We start from the raw sequence: 26,174 nt of genomic DNA on the forward strand, positions 1-26,174 counted from the left end.
CTCCCTCTTCTCCCTTGACAATAGCTCACAGGAGATTGGCCCATGTTAACCCCAGGTCTCCCCTTACTGAGGGGCTTTCTAGGACATCAGCCATGTTAACGCTTCACCGTGTTTTCTATTAACCCTCCACATCTTCCCTGACCCAAGTTAGCCTCCTTGTTACACAGCAGCAGCAGCCCATCAGTCAGCGAGAGACCTTGGTGATTTGGCTACATCGGCCTACTCCAGTCGCTTCAGTCACAGAACTCTAGAGCGGCCCACTCCACCGCTGGTAGGATTGACGTCTTCGTCCCGCTGAACTCTGACCTCGCTGCCCTCTCTGCGCCACTCGTCCCCTGAGGCCCGGCTGAGGGAAAGGCAGTGTCCGTCTCCGAGCCTTAGGCAGGAGCCAGTTTTCCCTCCGACATCCACAATCTGAGAGGGACATTTACCGTCTTCTGGGGCAAACACGGCTCCTCCTCGCCAGGGCTACTCCCAAAGAAGGGAGGCAGCGCGAAGCAGCCGCTAGAGCACAATCTGGCTGTTTTATCACCTGCTTGAGGTGCTATTCCTGCTCCCTTACCGTTAAAGGAAAAATCCGTTCAAAACTCAACCGTAGGCAGGAAATTACAGTCATTACCAACCCGCTCCCCCGACAGGCCTTTGTATTTCGCGTGCTGACGCTCCCTGAGCAGACCCAGGGGTTTCTCTGCTACTTAGCGAAGAAACACGACACATGCCGTGCCAGAGAGACCAGCGTGACACAGAGAGAGCAGCTCCGCAGGCCACCGCCACCCCACCTGGACTGCTACACAACTGCGGGCAAAGAGAATGCCAGGACAAACCACAACGGGGCCTGCGCCACCCCTGGGTGGGACAGGACCAGGATCGTAGGCAAGCGCAGAGCCAGGGCCCAACTCTGCAGCCCGCCCGTTACTGTAACTGGCTGAACCAACCTCTCCCGCCTGAACCTGCTTCTGGACTGACGGGTGTGAAGATCAGTGCCCGGGCCCCACCTCTAATCAAGGATTAGGAGGCTGAAAGATACATGAGCATTACAAAGGAGATGCTGGGGGAGGGGAGATCCCTCGCCTCTGACGGGTCCGCCGTGCGGACGCTAACACAGGAAGCGAAGCACTTCTAGCCCCCGCCCCGTGCGCGTGTTAGGCTGGAGCGGGGGCCGCAGCAGAGCAAGCCGCCTGCCCCTTCCTGCCCCCGGCCACCGGCCCCAGAAGTGCACGAGGCTACCCTGGGTCTAGGCAGGGCCAGGCTATGCTCTTGCTCAATTCGATGCTTCGCAGAAGCAAGGGATCCCCTGGAGCGAGTTTGGCCCCCGTATCTGATTTGGCCCCCGATACCTGGCGGTGCTCCCCTGCCAGCACAAGGGTTCGACCTGCCCAGGAGAATCACCTAACGCTGAATGGGCTCATTTCCACTGCTCTTACCCCTGTACCGCCCTGTCACAGACTCATAGGACCGGAAGGGACCTCGAGAGGCCATCCAGTCCAGTCCCTGCCCTCATGGCCGGGCTAACTATTATCTGGACCATCCCTGACAGGTGTTTGTCTTACCGGCTCTTAAAAACCTCCAAGGATGGAGATGTCCCAGTACCCACGCCTGCCTCCCGGCTAGCCCACAGCACTCCTGGAAGGGGGAGCGAGCCGAAGACTACACAGGCTGACACACAGCTTCTCTTTCCGAGCTTTATTTCAGGCAGCAGGTTTTTACACTGGAACGGAGCAAGCGTGGGTGGTTGCATGTGTGCTGGTGAGCGGTTCTCTCTGCAGCAGGGGACATACCCTGTGCCTTCGCAGTGTTACACTGCCGCTTACCCTGCATCCAACCTGACAGCTCCTTGCAAGAGCACAAGGTTTTAGTGCTAGGAAGGGGCAACCGAGCAGAAATCTGGACATTTTGCACATACACACGCACGCAATGAAGTGTATTTCCACACACACGCAGGCGAAGCAGAAGGCGGCTTCATGTGGACCTCTGTTGAATTCATTTAATATCAATGCGTGTGCTAGTTTACTAGTAAAAAGGCTGGTGTTTCTAACTGCCAGCCCTGAACACTCAGCCTGGCTATCCGAGAATCAAGTGGGGGTCGCTTCCCGTCTTGTGCATCATCTCCTGAGCTAAAGGTGCTGCAGGCCAAACAACACCTGCACAGCCACCCACTGTCCTCAGAGTATGGCCTCACCTGTGTCAATCCACTGCTTTCCACGTCTTTGCACAGGAGCGGCTGATGCACAAAGTAGGACAGACCCCTTAGCCCTAGGCTTGCAGAGCCAGCACAGTTCGCAGGACTGAAAAGTGGCCAAAGCTTATTTTTGTCACTGAAGTCAGCAGATCTGAGCCTCAGTGATGCACAGGGAGGAAAAGCTGGTGAGTAAGAAGGTGCCAGCATTACGTAGTCCCTTTTCAAAGTAAAACCACATGTTAAAGCTTTGGGGAAAGCCCTGAGCTGCATCTAGAATGGTTACTAGAGCTCTTCGATAAATCCCCCGAACCTAGCAGCTCGCTAAGCATTCCCAGGTCCGGGGCAAGGCTAAACCATCCTGCAGTGAACACTCCATCAGGTCCAAGCTGGGGCTGAAGCCCCAAGGGGACTGGATTCACTCTCACCCCACTTGCTTTTGGACTAGGTGGTGGGTAAACTCCGGGAGCAACTACAGCTAATCAAAACCGCCTGCTTGTGCCTCTGAATCACAGTCACAATGGAAGAAGCCGATGATACCAGAACACACGGCACCATAATTATATCAATCGCTGTACGTTTTGGCAGACTATCGAATCAAAGTTTACTACAAAATAAAAAAGTGTCGTTAAACAAGAACTTCACCCTTACAAGGTTCTCGTTCCCCTAGTTAACTTAATAATATGGTATTCCTCACTGTTGTCTCACCGTATAGCCATAATATCTCCTTCCCTTACTTAAAATCTCTCCCTTTAGCATCGCTATGCAAGTGCTGTTGAATATGCTCCCTCAGATTGCAATCTGGAGAGATTATTCAACTACTCTGCTTTACGACCCCAAACCAAGGTCCTTGGCATACGTGCTGCTGGAAGGATCAGCCTGGGACTGACTTCTGAGGTTCGTTTTGAATGTTCAGAATGCCAACTGGCTGCAGGCTAAAAAAAATATTCTAGGACCAACAGGAGCGGCGCCAGGGTTTTTGGCGCCCTAGGCGGGGGTTCTTCCACGCTCCCGGTGGTTGGCGGCAATTCTGCGGCGGGGGGTGGGGTGTCGTTCCACACTCCTGGTCTTTGGGGCACTTCGGCGGCGGGTCCTGGAGCGCGGAAGGACCCCCTGCTGCCGAATTGCCGCCAAAGGCGGCAAAATGCTGCCCCCCCAAATCCTGAAGCCCTAGGCAACCGCCTAGGTCGCCTAAATGGAAGCGCCGGCCCTGAGGACCAAGCTTTGGAAGTGCCAGTTAGAGCGAATTCGAACTCACTGGGTGCACTCAGCAGGAAAATGCCATGTGAAGCTGGCTGGGGTCTGGCAAGATGGGAATTTAGTTTCTCTGCAGACACCCGTGATGGAAACCTTGCTATTTCACAGATCAATGTGTGGGGGAAACATCATTCAAATGGCCAGGGGGTCGGGGGAGACCAAACCCCACACTCCTGTGGGCTGATCCAACCGTGCGTAGGCTGGAGCACTGCCTGCTGCCTTTCTATACGAATTGGGCAGACATTGGGGCTACTGGATGCCACCTCCCCACAGTTCCATCCTCCACGCTGGCTTAGGTGGGTGGCTACCAAGACTGCTCCTTTTAGCACAGCCCCACCTTGAGGCCTAAATGGCTCTTCTACAGTCAAATCGGAAAGAGGGGGCTGCTCAAAGTGACCCGTGCCGCAGAAATCCACCGACCGGCAGCTGCTAATCCCAGCAGCTGGAGCTCAGCCAGGCAGCCTGACTGAAGCCTGTCGAGTAAGTGACGAGCCTAGAGAGAGTAACGCGTGGCCGTACACAAGACTGGCCCAGGGGTTTACAGAGGGTCAGAATGGCTCAAATGATAACAAGCCAAACATACTGGTGTATTCGTATTAGAAATAAGCTCAGTCCAGGATGCTGCAGGCACGGGAGAAGCCAGAGGCTATGCTCCATGTGCCTCCTGCAGGTGCTTTTCCCCAACTGATCTAACACCTGCCAGCAGGTCTGGCTAAGTTGGCTGTCCCCAAATGAAGCTCGTTTCCATTTGAAGCTGCACGTCTACACTACTCGCAGGCCAGAAGAGCGGGAGCAAGCTGAGCAGGATGCACTCGGCACTGGCTGGGAACTCAACCGCAGATCAACAGGACATGACTTCGGAAAAAATTAAACAGCAGAAATCTTGGCACAGGAGCCCGACAAACGAGGGGGAAGTGGCCAGGGGAGCCTGCTACACTCAGCACATTTACACAACGGTCTCAGCGACGGGCTCTCTCTGCCACAGGATGCAAAACAAACCTCCTCTGGCCAGCAGCCTCGCCCTGGTAAAAGGGACGGCCCTGTCTCGGCATTCAGCAGGAGAATCCCCATCTGCAAGTACGATTCAGGGGCCTGGGGGCTCTCAGTTGATGATGTAGCAGGGGCAGTCGCTTTATGAACAACGGTGCATCCTCTAAAGGAGGCAGCAGAGATCAGAAACTCTGACTTGTCATTAGTGGGCTATTGCAATTGTGCAGTTATGGGCCAGGGGGGTTATCTTCTACTCTTTTTACACATGGGAATCCCCCTGCATGGGCATCAGGGTACATGCCTTTTACCGGGCATGTACCCTGGGTATGTACCATGTATGGGGCCACGTGTGAACCACGAACACACAGAAAGTGACCCCAAATTCGGGGTCAGGAAGGAATTTTCCCCAAGGTCAGACTGGAAAGAACCGTAGGGGTGGAAGGTCACCTTCCTCTGCATGGATCACGGATTACCTGCTGGGTATATCTCACTAAAACAATTTCCTGCCACTGCAGGGACCTTGGGCACTGGGCACCTTGGTCCCTGCAGTTTTCTGCCTGTGGCACACAATAGTTTATTATAGCCTAAGGAGACTACTCTGGTTTAATTCTGATTATTGGACTTGGTGTGAAGGTGGGTGGTGTTTGCTGGCCTGTGATATACAGGTGGTCAGACTAGATGATCCCTTCTAGTCTTCAACTCCGTGACACAGAGCTAAACCCCAGCTATCTAGCCCAGGCCTGCAAACCACCAACTGCTCTCCCAGGTCGACATCGACACGAGTTCTGGCCATGCAGCCATCTCCTGCAGTGACCTCACTCCAGCACAGAGCCTGGGCAATGCTACAACACCTTGTCCTTCCATGACACAAATCAATCGCGCATGACTCCTGGAGCATGCACTGACAAAATCCCCAAACTTGCTGCCAACTTTGTAGTTTGTTACCAAAACAAACACAAAGGCACTTTTCTCAGACTATACAGGTCCTCGTTCCTGCTCGCCTAAATCGAGCATAAATCAGGAGTCACTCCACTGAAGTCAATGGGTTTACACAGTGGGTGAAAGCAGTGTAAAGAAGAGCAGAATCAGACCCCCAAGATTCAGTGTGGTAACACACCCACGCTGTCTCTGCTGGGCGCGTACCATCTAACACCATGGACTGGCTTCCTTTCCAGACCAACAGGACTGGCAGATGGAGAAAAAAAACAAACTATTGTGTCTTACCTTTTTTGGCCGTTTCCATTTCTTCCTCTGTCCAGCGAGAACTTTCATTCATTTCCAAAGAAGCTGAAAAATAAACAGACAGAACCAAGTGGTCACGGCGAGAGGGATTTAAACGTACGAAACACAGCAACTGAGCCAGAAAATCTCAGGAGGGTTACTAGCGCCCAAATGCCAGCCACGCCGATCAGAATACACCGTACATGGATAGCGCCTTTCATCGGAGCACCCCACAGTGCTTCACAAGCCTCCGTGCCAGGCTTAGATACAGGCAGGTGCCAGGTCCAATATCGCCGAGCCTGCATGGTATCTGTCACACCGAGGGAAGGTCTGAGTGGAAGGTAGCTTTGGGCTGGGAAAACAAAGCCAGTCCCCCTTAGGGAAGCTGCATTTTGCCAGTGATATGTTGGTCCCACTCGCCCTTGTCCCGCAGCACAAAGGTGGGACATAGCTACTGATTTTCTTCTAATCGCGTGGAGAGGTGTTGTCGCCGGGGGTGGCAAGAGCTGAGAACTCAGACCGGCTGCAGGGCCGTGGTCATCTCAACGATACTGATCAACCCCCAGGGAGTGGAGAGTCAGCCGGGGGAACCAGTCGTCAGCAAATCTGATGCGCTCAGATTGATGGTGCAATACCCAGGCGATCAGAGATTTCCAGAGACTGCATGCAGCACCTTGGGCTACATCGGCTTCACCTTCACACCCAACGAGAGCCTTGGAGCAACAGCGACTCTCAGGAGGCCTGGATGCAACCGTGCCCTCCAACCAGCACAGTAAGAGATGGGTGCCAGCTATGCCCACCATTCACTTATATTCCCCACCCCCATGCTCCATGTGGGCCTGAGTAATATATTCACTTTGAAATAATCCTGCTGGCCGCCTGGCACACGTGAGCAAACCCTACAACAACAAACCAGTATGTGAGTCAGAGACAGAAAGCCCCCAGTAAGCAAACAGATTTCCATTTCAGCTGCCAACAGGCAGAGCATCATTTCAACACTGAGGAGAGAGGTTTAGACCACGTCCTTTTTAAATGGAAACTGGGCCGACAGGCTAGGTTAAAGGACGGGGTGGGGAAGAAAAGCAGCATCTCCAAGAAGCTTGTCAAGGCTCCGGAGGGGGAAGAGTACAGCTCTGATGCCCACAACCTGTTAGGTACCAGGGCCTGGGAGTGAGAAGAATGCATCTCCTTCACAGCTGACTGCACCAGATTGCAGGTGTCACCTCGTGGAAGTCACTGCAGGTCATTTCCTCCATTAGAAATATAGTCCCCACAGAGATCCAGCCAGCACATGTTAGCTCAGCTGGTAGAAGAAATCAATACCTGGGAATTCTTTTTCCCCCTCCATCGGCAAATTCAGGGCTTCAAGATTTATTTGCTTTAAGTATCCCAAACACACTTGACTAGGCATTTAATTGAGTTTTAATAAGACTGTTAGTGTATGTTAAATAAATGTCAGATAAATGGCCTATTGGGTTTGATTAATGGTATTTATTGAGGTTGAGCAGTTACGTAACAGATGTCTGCTGGGAGCTGCAGCTAAACCACAGGATAGGGGGTTTGTTTGTTTTCTAATGTTCAATGGGACTTTAACATGCAGTAACTGTCGTCGCCAACCTACATTAAATCACTACTGGGGAGACAGAAAATGTAACTGATTGCTTCGGCACGCCAGTGACATCAGCCCATTTCCTTTGGTCACTTTACTATTGTCAGCTGTCTTTTCTCCCCGCCTGTGATTCCACCGGAGACCTCTGGAGGAACCATGTCCTAAATGACTGGGATTATTCCCTACCGCTATCGGCACAATGCCTAAGCACCCCAAACAGGGCCCAGGGCCCCACCGTGCTAGAACTATACACACACACAGACAGTCACTGCCCTGGAGAGCTCACAGTCCAGGGTTTAGACAAGACTCAGCCGCATTTACAGACCTAATTTATACTAATAAAGACACTGCTTTCAGTAAGGAAATTCTCCAACAGACAGGCATGGATCAATGTTTCTTTAGTATTTGCTATAGGGTATGAGGCAAATACTGCAGTCAGCTTATTGAAGACAGCCATGGATAGTTCCCAAGGGCAGCCACCGTCTTTCTGTCAGTCATAGAAGGGAGGGAAAGACAGACACCATCTACCATCACCTGGATATGGCACTTTTCAACACTTACAAGCCCCCATGTGGCTGGCAGTGGAAGCTATCACCTTTGTATGGGTCTCAGCTGCATGCAGGATCCTTGTCTCCTGTCATTCCAAACTAAGGGCTACACTAGCCATCTGCCCATGTGTTTTAGGGTGAGATCGGTTTGACTTCTCTCTCTCATTTCTGATGACACCACGGGCACCGCCCTGCCAGCCTGAGATGCCCTAAAGTCTCAGGAAACATAATGGCACTTTGAGGATGTTCCGGGGTTGTTGTATTGGGACCTCTCCTTTGAAATCATGGCACACGTGTTTGCACGGCGGGGAGGTTGGCTGAAATGGGGCAGGGAATCAGAGCTGCATCGAACAGGCTAGTAAAGTCCCAGGCGCAGACGGCGTGGGACAGGAAGTATTAGGAGTAAGCGATGTGCTGAGGATCTCCTACTCTGGAAGAAATATGGACTCACAGGCTATAGGAAGAGAGTTGTCCCAGCCTTCCCCTCACCGAGCCATCATCTGTGGTGCCCACGAAGGCAAGGAAGGGAAGGCCTGGCTTTCCACCTCCACAATCCCTGCAACAAGCTGCATCAGAGCCATCGCTCAGCCCTACTGCTTCCGAGACCCGGCGCACCACAAACTGGAGGGACCCCGCGGGGGCCAGGGCAGAGAGGGAAAACGAGCGAGTGACTCCAAGCGAGGCCCCCGGGCAGGTGCAGCGCACTGTGAATCTGCTGGCTGTGGAGCTCTCATGCACAGTCTGAGCCCGCCTCGGGGCACATGGTAAAACGCTCCGCCAGGATGGCCTCGCACTCAACAGCCACCGGCAGCAGAGAGAGGCCTGCATGAAGATCTGCACGTCTTTGCTGAAAATGGCACAATTCCCTTTGCCTTCCTTCAGGGCTTTCCAGCTGAGGTTCCACGTGACGCAAACCTCACCTGGTGAGACACAGGCCTGGCCCTCTGAGATGCCTCCTGTCCAGCTGGATGAATTCCACTGGGTAATCCTGAGGTACTGGTGCAACATCACTCCCACTCCTCAGGACAGGAGGAATTTTAAAGAGCCAGGGCTGTAGGACAGGATTATCATCCTGCATGTCCAGCTAGAGAAATCGAGGCACGGTGACTTGTTCCAGGCTGTCTAATGAATCAGTGACAAAAACAGAGGCGAATCCCAGCAGCCTTTGTTCCCAGGGTCTTCCCTCCACCCAGCTGGCTGGACGGATACAAACCCCTCCTCCCCACCTTGGTTACGGAGGCTTTGTGCCCAGCAGGTACGTACCCAGCTCTGTGTTCTGCTGCGGAGCGGCTGCCTCCTCGTGGTTGGCCTCGTTAGCCATGGAACGGGTGATGCGGCCTTTGCGCCTGCCCTGACTGTTGGCGGTTTTACGCCCTTTGGAAGCGACGGCTTCTTTCTCGTCGTTATCCTCCCCGGACGTGTCGTCATTCTTCTCCCTGCAAGAGCGGGGAAATCACTGAGGGATGGGATATATTTTGGGAGTTTGCAACGAGGGCACTTTGCCTGACTTTGGGTGGTTTGGGTTGTTTTTTTTTCCTGCAGATGGTTGCAGTTCCAAGAGCGTGCAGAGACCTGACAGAGACAGGTTTAATGCTGGGCCATTCGAATTTATCATCGCCTCCTCCTCATTTATCTTCCTGAAAGGGACCTGCTGGTAAATGTTTAGGCAGCCTGGATACAATGAAGCCAGATGTTCTCCTAAGCCAAGTATTAAGCCCATTACAGATAGCTAGCAGTCTGCCTGCCAACCTTTCCCAGCAACAAATCCAGCGCTCCCTGCTAAGCCATGCTGTGCCAGGCACTAAGACAGGCACGGTTATAAAACTGGTCGAATCCCTTGAGCTGGAAGATCTCACATCGACATCAACACCGCTAAAGGTGAAGCCCTATGCTCCGCTGCATCCTGAGCTCTGCTCTGACTCTAGGAGGCTCAGCAATATCTTGCAATAATAAAACAAACCTTGGTATCAAAGCTGCTTCCTGGACTGATGGGCTCGAAATCTATGAACGAATAGACTCGCTCCTTTGCTAGCAGCAGGTTTAGCCTGCTCTGTGCTAGGAGAAGAGAGGGGGGTACATGCAGCGCATCCCAGGTAACCTGCAAAAGGATCACCCAATGCTGGGATCAGAGCCCAGATTCTGCTGGCTGCACTTCAAATCACTGACCCCCCGCCCCCTCCCCGCGCCCGGACTCCTCCCAGTGCGGTTCTCCTGAAGGAGGGAGCACTGAGATGATGAATTCCCAGCCCAGTGCACATGAGGATCCCTAGGGGCGAGGAGCGGAGAGAAAGGAGAAAACTTGCTTACTTTGTCAGTTCTTCTTTGTCGTTTTCTACTTCCTGTTTGTCTTCCTCCTTCTCTGCCTCCTTCTCCTTTTCTTTCTCTTTTTCATCCTTCTCCTCTTGGCTGCTACGGGGCATCTGCTGCTGCTGCTGCAAAACAAGGGACAATAAAATAAAATAAAAAATAACTGTTGAGGCGGATAAATCTTAGCACCTGGACTGAAGCACACAAGCGCATTTAAACAATGCTGAAGGGGCTGACCGAGAGGGGAAACAAACAACAAAGCGGTGCCTGAGCTACGGGGTGGACACTGCAGTCAGGGGGCAGGCCGGGCTACTGCAGGCCAGCGGGTCAGAAAGCGTAATGCAGAGATCAGAGCCCGTTTCGGGTCTGTGCTTGGGGATCTGAGCCAACACCCATTAAGGTGAAGGGAAAGGCTCCCACTGGCTACAAAAGCAACGAGGCTACGAACTGCGCAACCCGTTTCAGGGCAAGTGACGCAATGAATGCTGCGCAGGAGACGTGAACCTGACCCCACATCACCTGAAGGAGAATCAGCACAGCTGGACAGGCACTTCGTTTAGAAGCCGTTACTCCCATCTGCCCCAAACACTGCTAGGTGTGAGGCACCCACCTGTCTTTACCCTCCTGTAAGAGGGTTTGTGCAGGTGCCCATCAAAACTCTATCGGCATCACTCCCCCTCCCAGGCATTTCATGTTACCAAACGGGAGCTTTTCTAAAATGATAATAATGATGCTGGATTCCATTTTGCAGCTGCAGGAAGACAGCAAGGGGAGGCCTGATTCCTCAGACCTCCTTCTGGCTAGCATCAAATGAAAGGAATTCCACAGAGACGTAGAAATGAGAGACGGAAGTGATTTATTAAGCCATGCAGCTCCCCAGCTAATAGAGGACTGTTTCCTATAGTAAATCCCCCGGGGCTTGGCCAGAGCAGCTTCCCTGGGGAAAGGATTCCACAGGCTGAAAGGAAGAACTCTCAAACTGAAGGGCTGATCCCCGATGATCTGTGCATCCTGCTTGCAGCTGCTAGGAAGGAGCTTTATGGCAGAGGTGTGCGATTTGAACACAGATCTCCCGTGCACCAGCGTTCCTCACCAAGCGAACACTTGGGCCCCAAAGGGTTGGTGCTGAGATGTGCAGAGCTATCGAAATGGGCTACAAGCGAGAGGAAAGCATCGTGTTCTTTCAGGCCTTGATTCGGCAAAGTATTGGAAGCACGTGCTTCACTTTAAGGATGCGCTCACGACTTCAGTGCCTCTCTTTCCATTTGTGTGGGTTCAAATGGCACAAACCACACGGCAATCGTAAAGAGTGAGCCTGATTCTCTCCACTGCCTGCCGCCCTACGCTGGCATCCGCGCTTGCACAACAGGAGCGTGAAGCCCAGCCAGATCAGAACGGCAGCCTGTCACGCCCGCGGGGCACTAGTGAAAACGACGACACGAGGCGTGAAGCAGCGAAGAATCGGACATAGTGACGAGAGAACTTCGAAAGGGTTGGAACCGCAGTTCAGAGAATACCCAATTGCTTTTCACACCTTCCTCTGATCCGCCAGAAGCTCTGTAGTCTGCAACAGGGCCTCCAACATGCTGTCTCAGGAGATTTCTGGGGCTGGTAAACCCAGATTAGCGGGAAGCATGGGTTCTCAGGACTGGCAAAGTAAAATGTCTCTAAGTATCAACCGCTTCTGAACTTGCAATGAATTCTGCATGGACTCGATGACCTTTCGAGGTCCCTTCCAGTTCTAGGAGATAGGTATATCTCCATATATTATGTGGTACTCACTGCAGAGGGGCAGGATCTAAAGGGTTTATATCAAGATCTGGGGACGGAAACGGTGCTCCTCCCTCCGGGGCGAGGGAGCCCCCTGAAAGGCAAGAGATGTTCTCTTGACCCAATTCACACAGCTGCTAGATGAATCAGGCAAGTTCAGAGAAGCAGTTCGGGTATTTAAATGCCACACCATCAAATCAATACAGGAGATTTAGACTCGGACATCAATGCAAGCGTAAATAACGAGGCCCTACAAGCAAGTGCTTCTATGCCTGCAGGGTAAAGGCAGAAAAATGCCCTTGTCTAGCTAAATCCCCAATGCACGTACTCATTCATCCAAAAGATCACACTAGAGGAACTGCTGCCAATGCATCTGCATGGACAGGAAGCAGCAGTGGAGGGCGTTAGATGGCAGGAAATCGGGGGCGGGATCTTTCAGACCTCACTGCGGGTTAGCGAGAGCAGCCTGTGCGGGTTTAAACTTAGTGCCATTCATTAATAACAACTGCTGCTAATAATCTGTTGCATTCATCTCAAGGAGGCTGCTGCAGAAGTGGAACCCGATGCTCACGAGTGCAAAGCCCTCTCTGCTTGCTGTCCTCAGGAACACCAAGGGGCACCAGCTACTTGCTGAGTAACTGCTACTGGGTAGCCACATGTGTCTGCGAGAGCCCCACTTGGGGCTATGGAGGCAACGCACCTGAAGGCACAGAGGACCTCTCGGGAGGTGGTAACTGCACCACTTTATTTGGCTTTTCAACAGGGCCGCCCGGAGGATTCAGGGGACCTGGGGTCTTCGGCGGCGAGGGGCCCCTGCTTCGGCAGTCGGGGGGTCCTTCCGCTCCGGGACCCGCCGCCGAAGTGCCCCGAAGACCCTCAGCGGGGACCCCCGGCCGCCGAATTACCGCCGAAGACCCAGCACTTCAGCGGCAAGGTCCCGCTTCGGCGGTAATTCGGCGGCAGGGGGTCCACACCGGGGCGGAAGGAAGACGCTCCGGGGGCCCAGGCCCCACGAAAGTTTTCTGGGGCTCCCGGAGCAAGTGAAGGACCTCCGCTCCAGGGGCCCCGAAAAACTCTCGGGGGGGCCCCTGCGGGGCCTGGGGCAAATTGCCCCACTTGCCCCCCATCCGGGCAGCCCTGCTTTTCAAAAGCGCTTGGTTTAAACACAAATCCTGAACTAAAACTGAAATGCAAACACAGCAGCTACTGTTCTGCCTCCTGCTCCTTTGATGGCCTCTTGGGCTTGCAGGAACCGTTCTCATGGCTAAAAGGAATCTCCCGACCTCCACGGACGCACGTCTCCAGAATGTGATGGGTCTGATTTACACCCACCAGACGGCTCGGCTCAGACTGCAACCCTCCCTCCAATTCAGCTCCTCCTCCCTCACTGCACTGGTCCCGCCCCCTCCAGTGTCAAATATTACACATGCCCAGCCCCTCTCCCGGCACTGCGGCAGAGGCAGGTGGTTAAGGAGGGGCCCAGAGCTGCACGAGGATCACCCTGAACACAGCACATGGCAAAGACAGGCGGACAGGGAAGCAGCGCACAACACAACAACATCCCTGGGTTGCACTAATGCTGCTCTGAACTCCGTGACCCTTTCTGAGTCACTGACGCGGTTCACCAGTGAACTCTGGAGCTTGGGTTCGGCTCGGACAAAGAGCCACAAGATTAGCAAGACTCCCTGAGCTTCGAAGGGCCTGACGGTCTCTGGAGGAGAGGCGTCTGGGTGGGGTGGGCTAGGGCTTCTCATGTGGTCAGAACCGGGACACTCCCTGCCAATGAACCATTTCAGCAACGAGGCACAACGGGTTTTAGGAAAAAGATCTTAGGCTTTTTTCAACCCTTTTTACTGCACTTACCTGACGTCCAGCAAACGGGGCGCAGACCTGCCTCCCTCTCCCTCGCAACGGGCTGAATTACACGGGACGACAGCCCAGGAAGTGCAGATGCCAATGTGCCAGCAAGTGTGTAAAAGGCCGGGGCGGGGCGCCCCTCGCAGCGTCACACCCACTCGGGGAGGAAGGGGTTCAAGCAGCCACCGATTTTACCCCCCCCCGCCATGACTTCCCAGCGCTCCCCCGGAGGGCCTGCCTCCGCGCTATCTCACCGAATCCGTGCCATGGTGTCCGAGCGCTGCCAGGACCCTGGGAGCATGCGGTGACCTAGACGAGGCCGTGCGCTCCCCCTTTGCTGCTCGGCCGCCAGGCGAGGGGGCGGGGTGTGCTTGTTTGGGGAGCTATTGTGGGAAGGCCAATGAAAAGAGGGGCCTTGGGTTTTAACACCAGCCAGCCACAGCTAGGCGTGCTCCCGGATGTGCTGGGTCAGTACCAGATCCGCACTGCCAGCCGGCTCTGGCTGCCCCAGCATCAGCTCCCCAGCTTCCTTCCCCTGCCCTGATGATACACGAAGGGGCTTCCCTGTAGGGCTACCCAGCAGCGCTCCACTCTCCCCGCAGAGTCACAGCAGCTTTTGGCAGCCCACAGCCCCTTGCACTGAGGAGTCACCTGCCCACCCCTCCCTCCAGAAGGGCCCACGGACACTCCTCACTGCCTGGCATGGCGCAGGCAGGACTTCCCTCACAGAGCCAGGAGAAGGCCTGCTCAGTCCTGGTCACACAACCCTAATTAACCTCCAGACCGATGGATTCCTTCCGGTGTTTGGGGGCGTTGGGAAACAGGCCTCTGTGCAGCAGCTGGAATCCAGAATGCAGAGCAGAAGGCGCACTAGCTGCCACTACATCCAAGTGCCCATCTTCCACACTGAGGTCAACGATTAATGAGTGATCCAGGAGACGGGTCACCGCGCAGGCTAATGGCCCCTCCCTGCCAGACGGGTTCATGCCCTAAACACGTCTGTGACCACAACAGCAGCAAATCAGCTCCTGTTCCTGCAAAGACGCCAGCTTCTCAGCTCAAGGCTTCACTGATAACCCCGCCAGCCAGTGTGCAGCGAGCTACAGTGTCCATGCCTGCTGCAGCCTCCCCCACCCCATCACTGGTTCCCCTCTGCTCAGGCCTGGTCTACACCTAGAACTTAGGCTGACCTAGCTACACAGGACGGGGCTGTGAGAGATTTCGCAGCCAGAGCGACGCAGGTAGGTTGCTCTAACTCCCACCGCAGAGGCAGCTAGGTCGACAAAAACATTCATTCCTCGCCCCGGCGAGCGCCTCTCCGAGAGGTCGATTACCCAACTGAGCTGAACCCCTTTGTTGATGTAGGAAGCACCAACGCGACAGCGGCACAGCTGCAGACCCACAACTGTATCGCAGTAGCCGCTGTAGTGTAGACATCCCTTGCAGCATGCAAGCAAAGTGGGATGAAATTTACAAGCCAACTCCATCTCCTGGCCTGCTCACAAGAAGGGAGCCAGCAGGCAGAGCCGAGATGGATGTGACATTACCATCCTTCCCTTCTGAACTGACACATACTAGGTGGGAACAACAGACAGGAAGGATGGTCCAGTGGCTAGAGCTCTAGTCTAGGAGACCTGGGTTCAAATCCCTGCATTGCCACAGGCTTCCTGTGAGAGCCTGGGCAACTCACTTAGCTGCTCTGGGCCTCAGTTCTTCCTATAGAAAAATGGGTATAATAGCACTTCTCAGCATCACAGGGGGTGTGGTGAGGTGCCCAGAGACGGTGGCCATGGAGGTACCTTGGATAGATCAGCTCCTTCGGCCTTGACAATAGCCACACACGGAGTTCCTGTTCACGGCATCACAAAGCTGTGTTCCTGAGGGAAGGCTTGTTATCCTCTTATCTTGTGTTTGCACTTATTCAAACCAGAGTGCTGTAATCCTGTACGGCAATTGCAGCTCTTCTGCATAGTATCAGATTGGGATAGCACAGATGATATGATCGCTGAGCGCCAACGAGCAAAACCACAGGGTGGGACGGGAGCAAAAAGGCAACGAAACACACCCACCGAAATGCATGCGCATGCGGACGCAGCCCAAAGGGAGTCCATGTCCCTTGCATCGCTGTGAAATAGGATGTGCATCTGAGTAATTTGATCCTTCAACAGAAAAGAGAAACCCAACCTGTTGGAGCTTAAACAAGCACACACAATTCCACTCTGGCAGCGGGTTTGTGGGGTACGTACACTGAAAAAAGGCTGTGTCCGGGTCTCCTTCCCTCCTGATGAAAGCTGGCACTTTTTTTAAAGTTTGCCCCACCAAACACTTTTAAGCAAGTCTGATGCAACGTCAGCCACAGCATTAACCTAGCATCATCTCACAGGAAAATGTGTGCTTCGCCCCACTAAAAACATAAATAAAACAGCCAATGGCGCCCCCTAGTGTTTGGGCTACCCAAATGGCAGTATTGCCCTCAGACGGATCGGAACAGCATAGGTGGACAGATGACCATGAGAACCAATACATCTTACTGCGGTTATTATGATAATGCCCCATCCGAACTGTGAAACAACATCAACATCAACATCTTTCGCACAAGGCCACCGAGGAAAAATGTGACTGATTCAGCTTGTAATCCTTCCCCCAGTCAGGAGGCCTCCTGGCTAAATGTCTCTTAAAATCGTGCATTCCTTATTGAAGCTATTTATTCCCCATGCTGTGAATCCGCTGCAGCAAAAGGAATGTCAGGAGCCATCAGCAGAGCCCCGGAGTGCAGCGAGATACCCACCGACCAGCCTGCGAAGGAACCTTGGGGTACGGCCATACTGACGGATGCCACTTTTCCCACCAAAGCAATGAGCATCACGCTGAAACCCAGCAAACCCTGGCTGGGAACAGAGCACTGAGGAACCCGGAGAGGTTGAGCCCAGCCCTGCAGCACAGTGCAGATGCAAACAGGAAGTGCCAGAGCAAGTACTTGGAGCACCCCAAGAACGTGGACACCTGCCAGTAGCACCGCGGAACCCGGGTCACAGACCCGGACCCCAGGGTTCTAGGCACTGCACAAATGCAGAAAAGACAGACCCTTATCCAGAAGCCAAATCGAAAACCACAAAGTAAAACAAAAGCAAAGCAAACAAAAGACTTGGAGGGGAAAATAAAGGGATCTGAGCTGTCGGCGCTCTCCATGGCAAAACTACAAAAGGAAAGGACGGGCTGAAGAGCTCTCAGCAGGAAAACACCTGGAGTCAGCGAGTCACAGCTCCTCGCCCAAGGCACGACTACCTCTAGAAGTATATTTTCTAGCACTGGGTGACATCCAGTTTTCAGGGACACTGTTCCACAGTCTCTTCGCCAGGAAGCGTTTCCCCGATATCCAGCCCGCAGCCCATCTGCTTTATCTAACCCCAGTGCCCTCCGGGGGGAAGCGGCAAGTGGTGCTGGGGGTTAGCGTGCGGCCTCTCTCATCGTAGGGTGGACGATCCCGATGGGCACAGAGTGTTTCCAAGGGGGGGCAGGAGCAAAATTAACTCCTGGCAGCTCAAGCATCCATCTATCCAGGGTACAGATCAGCCCCCATTTCTGTATATCTGAGCCCCTCCCAGTGTGACATACGTATCTTCGTAACACCCCCGAGCAGCACAGCAGGGCTCTTGTCCCATTACAGGGACGGGCCATGAAGCACAGGGAGGCTACGTGACCTGCCCAAGGTCCCACAGGAAGTTTGTGGCAGAGCAGGGACTTGCAGGACTCTCAGGACCTAGGCTAGTCCTCTAACCCCTGGACCCATCCTTCTCTAGCATCGACACTGGCGCTTATCGTTCCCTTCAATCCCTCCTGTTTATTGAAATCAGCTTCGCACGCGAGAGGAGCACGGCTCTCCAAGCCCCGGGGTGCAGGCTGACGTTCCCCGGAGCCCTTCCCGCCCTGCGCTGCCGCCTGGGCTGCACAGTAACTATAAACAGCTGCTCACCTTTGTCCTCATTTCCCAGAGGGCTCGGATTAGCTCTAGCCAAGCCCGGAGCTGGCAGCCTTTCCTAGAAGCCGTGTGCATCTCCGGTTAACTCGCCTTCCAGGCAGGGCCAGCTCGCCCCCACCCACTGGCATCGCCAGCCAAAGCTCCCCCGCGCCCCCCCAGCAGCTCTCTTATCTTTACAATAAAACACACCCAAAGCACACCCCACCCCCAGGCAGCCCGGCGGGAATCGGCCCTGCCAACTCCTTTGGGCTCTAATGTCATGAGGATTTGGTGGGCTGCGAAGCTCTGGCCCCTGTGGAGCTTTCGCTGCTCACCAGCTCCTCCCTTTCCCTCCTCTCGAACCGAGGCAGCACTCCCGTTCCCTGAGCAGCGAGGGGCTCCTCGCTGCACCCCTCCCTGCCATACATGCTCCCAGCCGGCGTGGGGAGGGAAAGGTGCAGCTCCTCCCACTCCTCTGTTTACTTCCTCCCAGAGCCAGCAGCTGCTGGGATCTGGCGGGAGGCCGCAGGAGGAGGGGTGGGGAGCAGGCTTTGTGCGTTCAGCTTTCCCCCCCACCCTGGCCCCAGAGAGCAAGGAGGGGCCTCAGCCCCCCCCAAGGGGCGAGCGTCCCTCTCGGGGAGCTCGGCACCTCAGCGAAGACCTTTCGGTCGGTCCAGTCAGGGAGGTTTCCCCGCCCTCGGAAAGCTCCAGCCGGATTCACAGGCACTACGCGGGAGCCAGGCCCCGCTCGCAGGCAGCAGCCTCTCCCCACCGGCTCCCCGAAGCACTTACTTCCAGCTCCATCCCGGACCCTGCCTCGTGTGAGCTGCCGCTTCCGTACAGCCCCATGGCCAGCTCCCGGCGCTTCCCGCTCCCCCTCACAGCCCTGCCAGCCGGGCGGGGTGCGTCTACATTCTCCGGCTCGCTCGGGAGGCTTCCTGACGATTTGCATAGTTAAGCCGTAAACTAACCACAACATTCCTCTTACGATTTTGCAATCGGCTGGAATAACGTGGTCGCGCTAAGTCGGGCCGATGAATCATGATCTATAAACCACAGCGCTCGTCACCGGGGCTCAGGGCCGGCTGCAGCCAGCGTGATTAATCTCGGGGGATGCCAGGGTTAACTTACAGCCCGTTGCTATTTATTTTCCAAGCTTTCGAGCCTCCGGAGAGTTCCTGTTCCTGCCTTCCCCTCCCCTCCCCTCCGCCCGGCGGGGCCGAGATACTCGAGGCCATGGCACTGTGTCAAGAGGATCAAGACAGTTCCTCTGCCACGGACAGGAACCTCACAAGCTAGAGGGGATTGCGTATGTAACCCCGGAAGCGTGGCCTCCTGCACCTTGCATCCAGGAGACACTCGTTCTCCAACAACCCTGCTCAGCCCCCTAACCCCGCTCAATGGAGTCATCAAAACCCCCAGCAAAGAACACCGCACGGCTCCGCTCCCGACCCTGCCCACTGACTCAGTCTTTATCGTTTGAATTATCGAGGCACCTAGGGCCCCAGCTGTGCTAGGGGCTGTACAAACACAGAACAAGAAGATGGTCCCTGCCACAGAGAGGCTGTTCCTTCAGTCACGCTCTGTCAGGAATGCTCTCCCCGGTGCCTCTGTTGGTTTACCTAGGACTGGCCTCCTCCCATCCTTCCCCTCAAGATCCCCTCTCCAGGAGCACAAGAGCCCTCTCTACCATGCCAGCCTCTGGAAGTTTCACCCTGTCTCGCCAATGCTCCCACCCCGAGCCCTGCTAATCTCCCCAGTGCACACCTCTCTCCCTCCACTACTATGTCACGCTGCAGAGTACCTAAAGCTGCACACTCTACAGCGGTGGAACCTCTGGTCCCTTCCCCCCATTGTGGTTATACAATCACAGGGTGGCCCAGGTGTGCGTTAAAGACGATTTATGAGGCCTCACTGTTCTGAGACACCCCTCGACATAGCCTCCCTTGTGGAGTGGGCCACACAGAGTTGGGGTTTTTTTAATCCCCACTGATTTTTGCTGATGAGGCTTGCAGCAGGGTGCACTCATCTGCTCACAAGGCCAAATCCTTCTCCAGGAAACCTTTCACATGACCACTAGCGCTGCTGGTACATCACAGCACCCCAGCTTCAGAGCTGCAGGTGTCCTGCAAGACCCTCCACGCACCTACCACAAGGCTCCCAGGCAGCTGTGGCAGACCTAAAGCGAGATGTTCCCCACAAAAAGCAAAGGAGGATTCATTTGCACGAGCCACGAACAATGTACGTGCTGCAATATGACCCCCCGAAGAAGGCTGCGCCTGCCCCAAAGAACCCCCGATGCCAGGGTTTGCTTTGCTGACCCACACCCAGCTGCCAGCACAAGTCGGCGTTTCCGAGGACAGGACTTTGCAGCATGAGGTCCGAGCAGGTTAGCGAGGGATAAAAGGAACATTTGAGTGTGGAATGAGGAAAGTGTTTCACAATCAGTTGAGAGGCAAAGTGAATGTACGTGCGCACGCGCACACACACACACACACACACACGTGTGCCCCCCAATGCCACGAGCAGGCTAAGCGCTTACCCTCAGGGATGCTTCCCCCTTAGTTTCACTGTGCGACTTCCACCGTCTCTCAACTCTCAATATACAGTACTAGCGAGTTTGCACACGAATCACTACACTGCCTCCCAGCACTGCTCAGAACACACAGCTCCCCCACTTCCATCCGTTCTGGGCACAGCTAGTTGGAAAAACATGGTGGGGGAAGAGAACTCACAAATATCTGTAAGAAACTTTCTCTTTCTTTTATTCCTCAAAACATCCCCCCAGATCAGCACCACCCAGCTCTGATCCCCCCCATAGCTCCAGCAGCTCCTCGGATCAGTCCCCGTTCTCCTCCTCCCGTGGCTCTCCAAGGAAGACTTGCCACCCCATCTCAGTTGCTGTCCTGACCTCGCCGTGGCACAGACCAAGCCTGCAGGGCGTGAGACAGCACGATTAAGCTAAACCCCTGCACCTCTCTGTGTCTCAGATAACACTCAATGGATCTGAGGGCCTGGAGCTTGAATGCATCCTGGGGAGATCAGGCACGACCCCCCATGCCTCTCTAATTTGGCAATGAAAGAGATATTGCACCTCCCCACAACAGCTCTCACCCCGAAGAGAAGCCGTAAGCCAAGCGAGCTCATTTCATCACCTCTCCAACTCATCCCACGACACCTCGGGCAGCACAGTTCTAGGAGATGTTTCTAGTATTAATAGCGTGGCTTTTACAAACATCACCTTGGGTTAAACGTTCTGTGCGCTCCACGGCGATGCTCGGACACTAGTGAAACCTCCTTCCTCCCTGAAATAATATCACCTTCCAACCAACTCTGTTCTGACAGCGACTTCTAAAAGCATCCCAAAGCTCAGACAAACCCTCTGACAACCCAGTGCACTTGTCTCCCCTGCTTTTTACAGCTCTGTCTGGGGAGTGTTTTCTCCCCCCTCACAGCACTGGAGACTGGATTCTCCTTTGGGTGACTTCAGAAGAATGGCTCCGATTTTGTTTCCCATTTGCATTTGGTTGGCCAACAGGCTTACTCTGGGGCCATCGCATGTGACCAGAGCGACATAAATTTAAAGAGAGTTCAGAGACAAACTTAAGGCAAAGGGTTAAAGGGACCTGAGCATGGAAGCACCAGGAGGCCTGTGGTTGTCTTATCTACATGAGCTTGAGGTGTCTGTGGGGGGGGACAGCACCAGCCTTATTAAGGAACCCACTCTATGGGCCACATTATGTATGGCCCTGCTTGGGTACAGAGAATTCCAACCCCCCAGGGCACCCACACAGGAGGCAGCCATAGACTCCAACCCGAGACGACTGCTACTGACTTCAGTGGGTACTTTGCCCTGGCTGGTCCCGCTGCAGGATCAGGCCCAGAACATGGCTGAAGGCACTGGAGCTGCCAGCTGGTGCTGCCTCGTAGGAGTTACTATATGGTTATGGTGTCTGCCCTCTCCCCCTGCACCCACGAGCGCTGCCAGGAAAGCCCTGGCTGCACCTTCGAAATGTCGCTCCTTGTGCTTGCTCCAGTGCTTCCCAACTCTGCTACTTCAGCCGTGCACCTCCTTCCTGTCCCCACCTGGATCTGCCACAGACAAGGCATTGTTCACTCTCCAGTCAGTGGCTTGGCACAGCCTGCTCCAGAGGCAAACAGCACGTGCATCTTGTACCTTTAATGGGACAACCACATACTGTCTCTTGCAGTTAACATGAGCAGGAGTAACTTGTGTGCATGGAGAGGAGACGGTGAACCTACCACTGCAGATGCAAGAACCTCTGTCAGGCCCCTCTTCTAACCGCTAGCAAACTGCCAGCACCCCACGACGTCTCCCCTAAAGCATCCTTGGATTGTGCTGGTCGACATTACAGCAGAGACGGGGCAGAGACACTTACGACAACGGCTTGATGCCAGGCAGCTGCTGCAAATAGCATCAGTCAGACCACAACCCACAGGCGGCCTCCGCAGACAGGATGGATATAGAGCACAGGGTGGATGGCTGGGGCTTTTATTGTTTTTAGAGTATATATGTATCACATGACCACCACCCATGCCCCAAAGTCTTCGCTGTAATTGTCTGGAATGCCCCAATCCCCACAGGCTGCAGAGCCTCGCATCTCATTACCATACTTGGCACCCTCCGCTCATGGGAAAAACCTCAAATCAAAGCATGCTATCACTGACCCAACATGCAGAGAATGAGGAATAGCTGTCGGGTGCTTGGCTTTGATAACTGCTGTCCTGAGCCTCCATCTGAGAGAGCAACCGTGGAAACAGAATGAAATCAAAGAGCTGGGTTGTAGATTCTATAAGGAAAACAAGTGCATAAAAATATGCATGGTCAAGGAGTGGCCTAATTCTGCTGAGAAGTCCTAGCAAATAAGAATAAACCATGGGACGTGATCCTTTGCTAGTATGCAATGGAACTGTAGGGAACTACATTTTTGTGGCTAATTGTCACGAGATATGGAAAAGGCCTATAGCAGTCAATAGAGTGTAACGACTTTCCTATAGGTACTTTGAACTGTCCTATAGAATTTGATAGAAAATCTTGCTACAGGATGGTTAAAAAATCCCCAACAAACTCTTCAGAAAGGAGATGATTCTCTCTGGATCAGTTGTGTCTCACAGTTACCTTGTACCCCCTGTTGTATCCACCTGTGGACTCGTCTTATTACTTGCATTACAAGCTCTGCCGGACTGAGCCTGTCTTTTTCTATGTCTTTGTACAGCACCTAGCACACTGGAGCCCTGGTCTCTGACCAGGGTCCCTTGTTGTTACCACAATACAAACAATAACAGTAGAGTCTGTAAGGCTTCGAGTGATTTCTACAGAACCTTGTCAATTTGATCCCTCTTAAGTTCTCCCAGGCTTTTCCATAAGAGGGTTGGTTTCTGTTTTGGGTTGCTGCTGATGTTGTTTAAAGTGAATCGATTGCCTGTGAAGTCCCAAGAGATTGGAAGGAGGATAGGGATTACCATATTTGTACATGGGGATGGAGGGCAGCTCACACTCACTGACCCAGTCAGGATATAGATTTTTCTCCTCTTCTGTGGTTTGCCTTCTCACCCACTAACTGTCTTCTGATGTGCTATTTCTCTCTGCCTGCAGCCTCACAAGCTGCCTGTGCCACTCCCCTCTAGGAATTCTGTAAACAGATCACTAGCGAAAGATGCCAGATTGACAACGCTGGGGGCAGAAGTCCTGTATTCACCCACAGTGCAGGCATGCCTAGCACAAACAAACCACCAATGTTCTTGCAGAAAATCCCTCTCTAGGATTTCCATCAAGGCCTGCTTTGGAAAGCAGACGGACAGTGACACGAAATGCTGGAATATTTCCCTTGTTCCAGAGCTGTTTACAATCCCAAATCTGTCAAAACCAACACACCTCAGAAACAACTTTCCCCTTTAGGTACCCAGCAAAGACCGGAGCCTGGTGTTCTGTATCTCCCCCACAGGGAAGATAACCACAATGCTAAAATCCAGAACTCCCTGTTGGATTTTATAGTCAACAGGACTACTTGCGTGGGTACAGGTTTGCACCCCTAGAGAACACGTCGACTGCTGCAGGAGAAATACTGGAGCCTGAACTCACATGTGAACAGGGAAAGAAAGAGCTTTTCATTTTATAGGCACCGATTCTGTGGATGCTTCCATGGAAAAAAAAATTAGAGGGTGCTTAGCACCTACTGGCAGCCAGCTCCTCCCACTTCCCCTCTGCTGGCAGCCCCACCGATCAACTCCTCCCAGCACCACCAGCACCACCCAGCCGCTGTGGATCAGCTGTTCTGTGGTGTGCAGGAGGCGCTGAGAGGAAGAGGAAGGAGCAGAGATGGGGCGCTCGGGGGAGGGGGGCGGAACTGGGTAGGAAGAGGTGTGGGGGTGGTTTGGGGAAAGGGGTCAGGTGGGGGCAGGGCTGGGGCAGAGCGGGGGCAGGAAGAGGTGGGGTGGCCTTGGGGGAAGGGGTTGGGTGGGAGTAGGATGTGGGGCGGAGCAGGGGGGCTGAGCACCCCCAGACCCTGGAGGAAGCCAGAGCCTGTGTTTCATTTCACTTGTAAGAGGTTGTCCACCACATATGTAATTACGCCACACCCAAGTGCCCGACTGTCTTGGCTGGATGTTCTTCAGCAGGGGTGGTAGCGTTGCTGTAGCTGTGTTAGTCCCAGGGTACGCGAGAGACTAGGTGGGTGAGGTCATATCTTTTATTGGACAACTTCTGCGGGCAGAAGGTACAGGCTTTCGAGCGACACAGCGCTCTGCTTCAGGTGTGGGGAAGGAAGCGGTGCCTGACCTAACTGCAAGCTGGGACAGATTGTGAAGCAGAAGGGCTCTTTCCATGCTTGTCCTCAGGGGAAGCCTGCACACCTTCAAACAGCAAGCCTGGGAACTGAAATCCAGAACTCTGCCAGAAACCAAACGCCAGAGACTTCACAGGGACACTGGTTTTCTGGCTCATTAAAACAACCCGTAACACACCACACTGCCTGCTATCCTTAATTACCCACTTCAAACCCTTTATGCTTAACAATCTAACCCCCAAATGCCCAATTCATTTCAAGCCATCGCCTCCCACCTCGACCCCTTCTGCCTAAAAATCTGCCCCAACTCGTACGTAGCTCAGACACCGCTCCCTTCCCCAGGCCTGAAGACAAAGCTCTGTGTCGCTCGAAAGCTTGTGCCTTCCACCAACAGAAGTCGGTCCAAGAAAAGATATGACCTGATTCAGTCGCACTTTGCATCAATGCTGTCAAAGGATGAAGAACTGCGAGTTCTCCAGGCTTCCCTGCCTGCCTCCAGTAGCACGGTGCCCCGAGAGACGCAGCAACGTTGATGTAAGTCCCCAGTGTTGACCAGCCCCCCAGATCCCTCATCAGACTCCTCGACATCCTCCTGCTGCTTTTGCGCTGCCAGCTCCTTGGTAGGCAGTAAATAGACACCCCCCTGCCCCCGGAACACATACTAACCCTTCCACAGTGGCACAGTCTGACTTGAGTTTTCTCCCAAATATGGCCATATCATTCTTATTTAATTGCCAAACAATGTGGCTGGGTTAATGGGAATGTGTTTAGGGCATTCTTTTTATTGTGTTCGGAAAACGTCGGCTGGGTTATTGAAATGGAGGAGAAACTGTAGCACAACAAGACGGAGGGGGGTTGGGGAGAGACGCGCAGGGAGGGGGGTGAAGACACGTGTCCATGAGCGTGCTCGAAGGACGTTGGGGGAGGCACGAGCCCAGAGTGGCAGGAAACCAGAGCGGATGCACTAAAAGCCAAGTAGCACATTCAGGATTCCCATAAGGGCCTGATGTAAAGTAATATTGGATTTTGAATGTTCTCCTTCAACCAGATCCCTCGTGGCACGCACCGTCCATTTCATACCCACTCACGCCTCATTTCTAAAGCCTGCTTGAACAGCAGAGTATGTCTCCACATTTCAGTTACCACCACCTACCTGCTGAACCCACGCGCCCTCCCCCCCATCACTGGAATATCTGGGGCCCTTACAAGCTTTACCCCTGTGAGCTGGGGAAGTGCTATTATCCCCATTTCACAGACACGGAGGCGCAGTGACTCCCCCCACAGGAAGTCTGCGGCAAAGCAGGAAATTGAACCCTGGTGCCCAGGTACCCAGCCAGCACCCAAACTTCAGCACCAACCATCCTTCCTCCCTGCATGATTCTTTGTTTGAAGTCAGAGTGCAGCCGAAAAATGCCAGATTTACAAGCCTTAGCTCACTAAGAGAACAGGTTAGCAACAGTGCAGGCTTCTCCCACACCGCCCCAGAGCACACCTCCACCCTGACCTGCAGGGACCATCCCCAGGGGTCACAGAGTAGATCAGTCTCCATGGCCAGTTCGAACCTTTAAAAAAAAAATCTGCTTTCTTCGCAAACTGATTTCTGGATCTTCACCTATAAATGGTGAGATTATTTTTCCCTGCAGTGTTGTATTTGGGGAAGAAAAAAAAAAAGAAA

At 53.8% G+C, this 26,174-nt stretch overlaps 1 protein-coding gene across 22 annotated transcripts in view; it reads right to left on the bottom strand.

Annotated features, from left to right (window-relative positions):
- The window catches only part of NCOR2 (nuclear receptor corepressor 2), a 404,125-nt gene that overhangs the window by 96,420 nt on the left and 281,531 nt on the right, over nucleotides 1-26,174 (bottom strand). For 18 of the 22 annotated variants that reach the window (XM_044990015.1, XM_044990019.1, XM_044990017.1 and 15 more), the window contains 3 exons: nucleotides 10,109-10,233; nucleotides 9,065-9,237; nucleotides 5,648-5,710 (listed from right to left, as the gene is read on the bottom strand). In XM_044990015.1, the coding sequence (XP_044845950.1) occupies nucleotides 5,648-5,710; nucleotides 9,065-9,237; nucleotides 10,109-10,233 (361 nt within the window). Of the gene's footprint in view, nucleotides 1-5,647; nucleotides 5,711-9,064; nucleotides 9,238-10,108; nucleotides 10,234-17,708; nucleotides 17,829-18,485; nucleotides 18,747-26,174 lie in introns of those variants that run through there. The other 4 variants (XM_044990024.1, XM_044990025.1, XM_044990023.1 and 1 more) reach the window with 4 other exon arrangements.

The sequence above is a fragment of the Mauremys mutica genome, chromosome 16 (assembly GCF_020497125.1).
Source record: "Mauremys mutica isolate MM-2020 ecotype Southern chromosome 16, ASM2049712v1, whole genome shotgun sequence".
Lineage (NCBI taxonomy): Eukaryota > Metazoa > Chordata > Testudines > Geoemydidae > Mauremys > Mauremys mutica.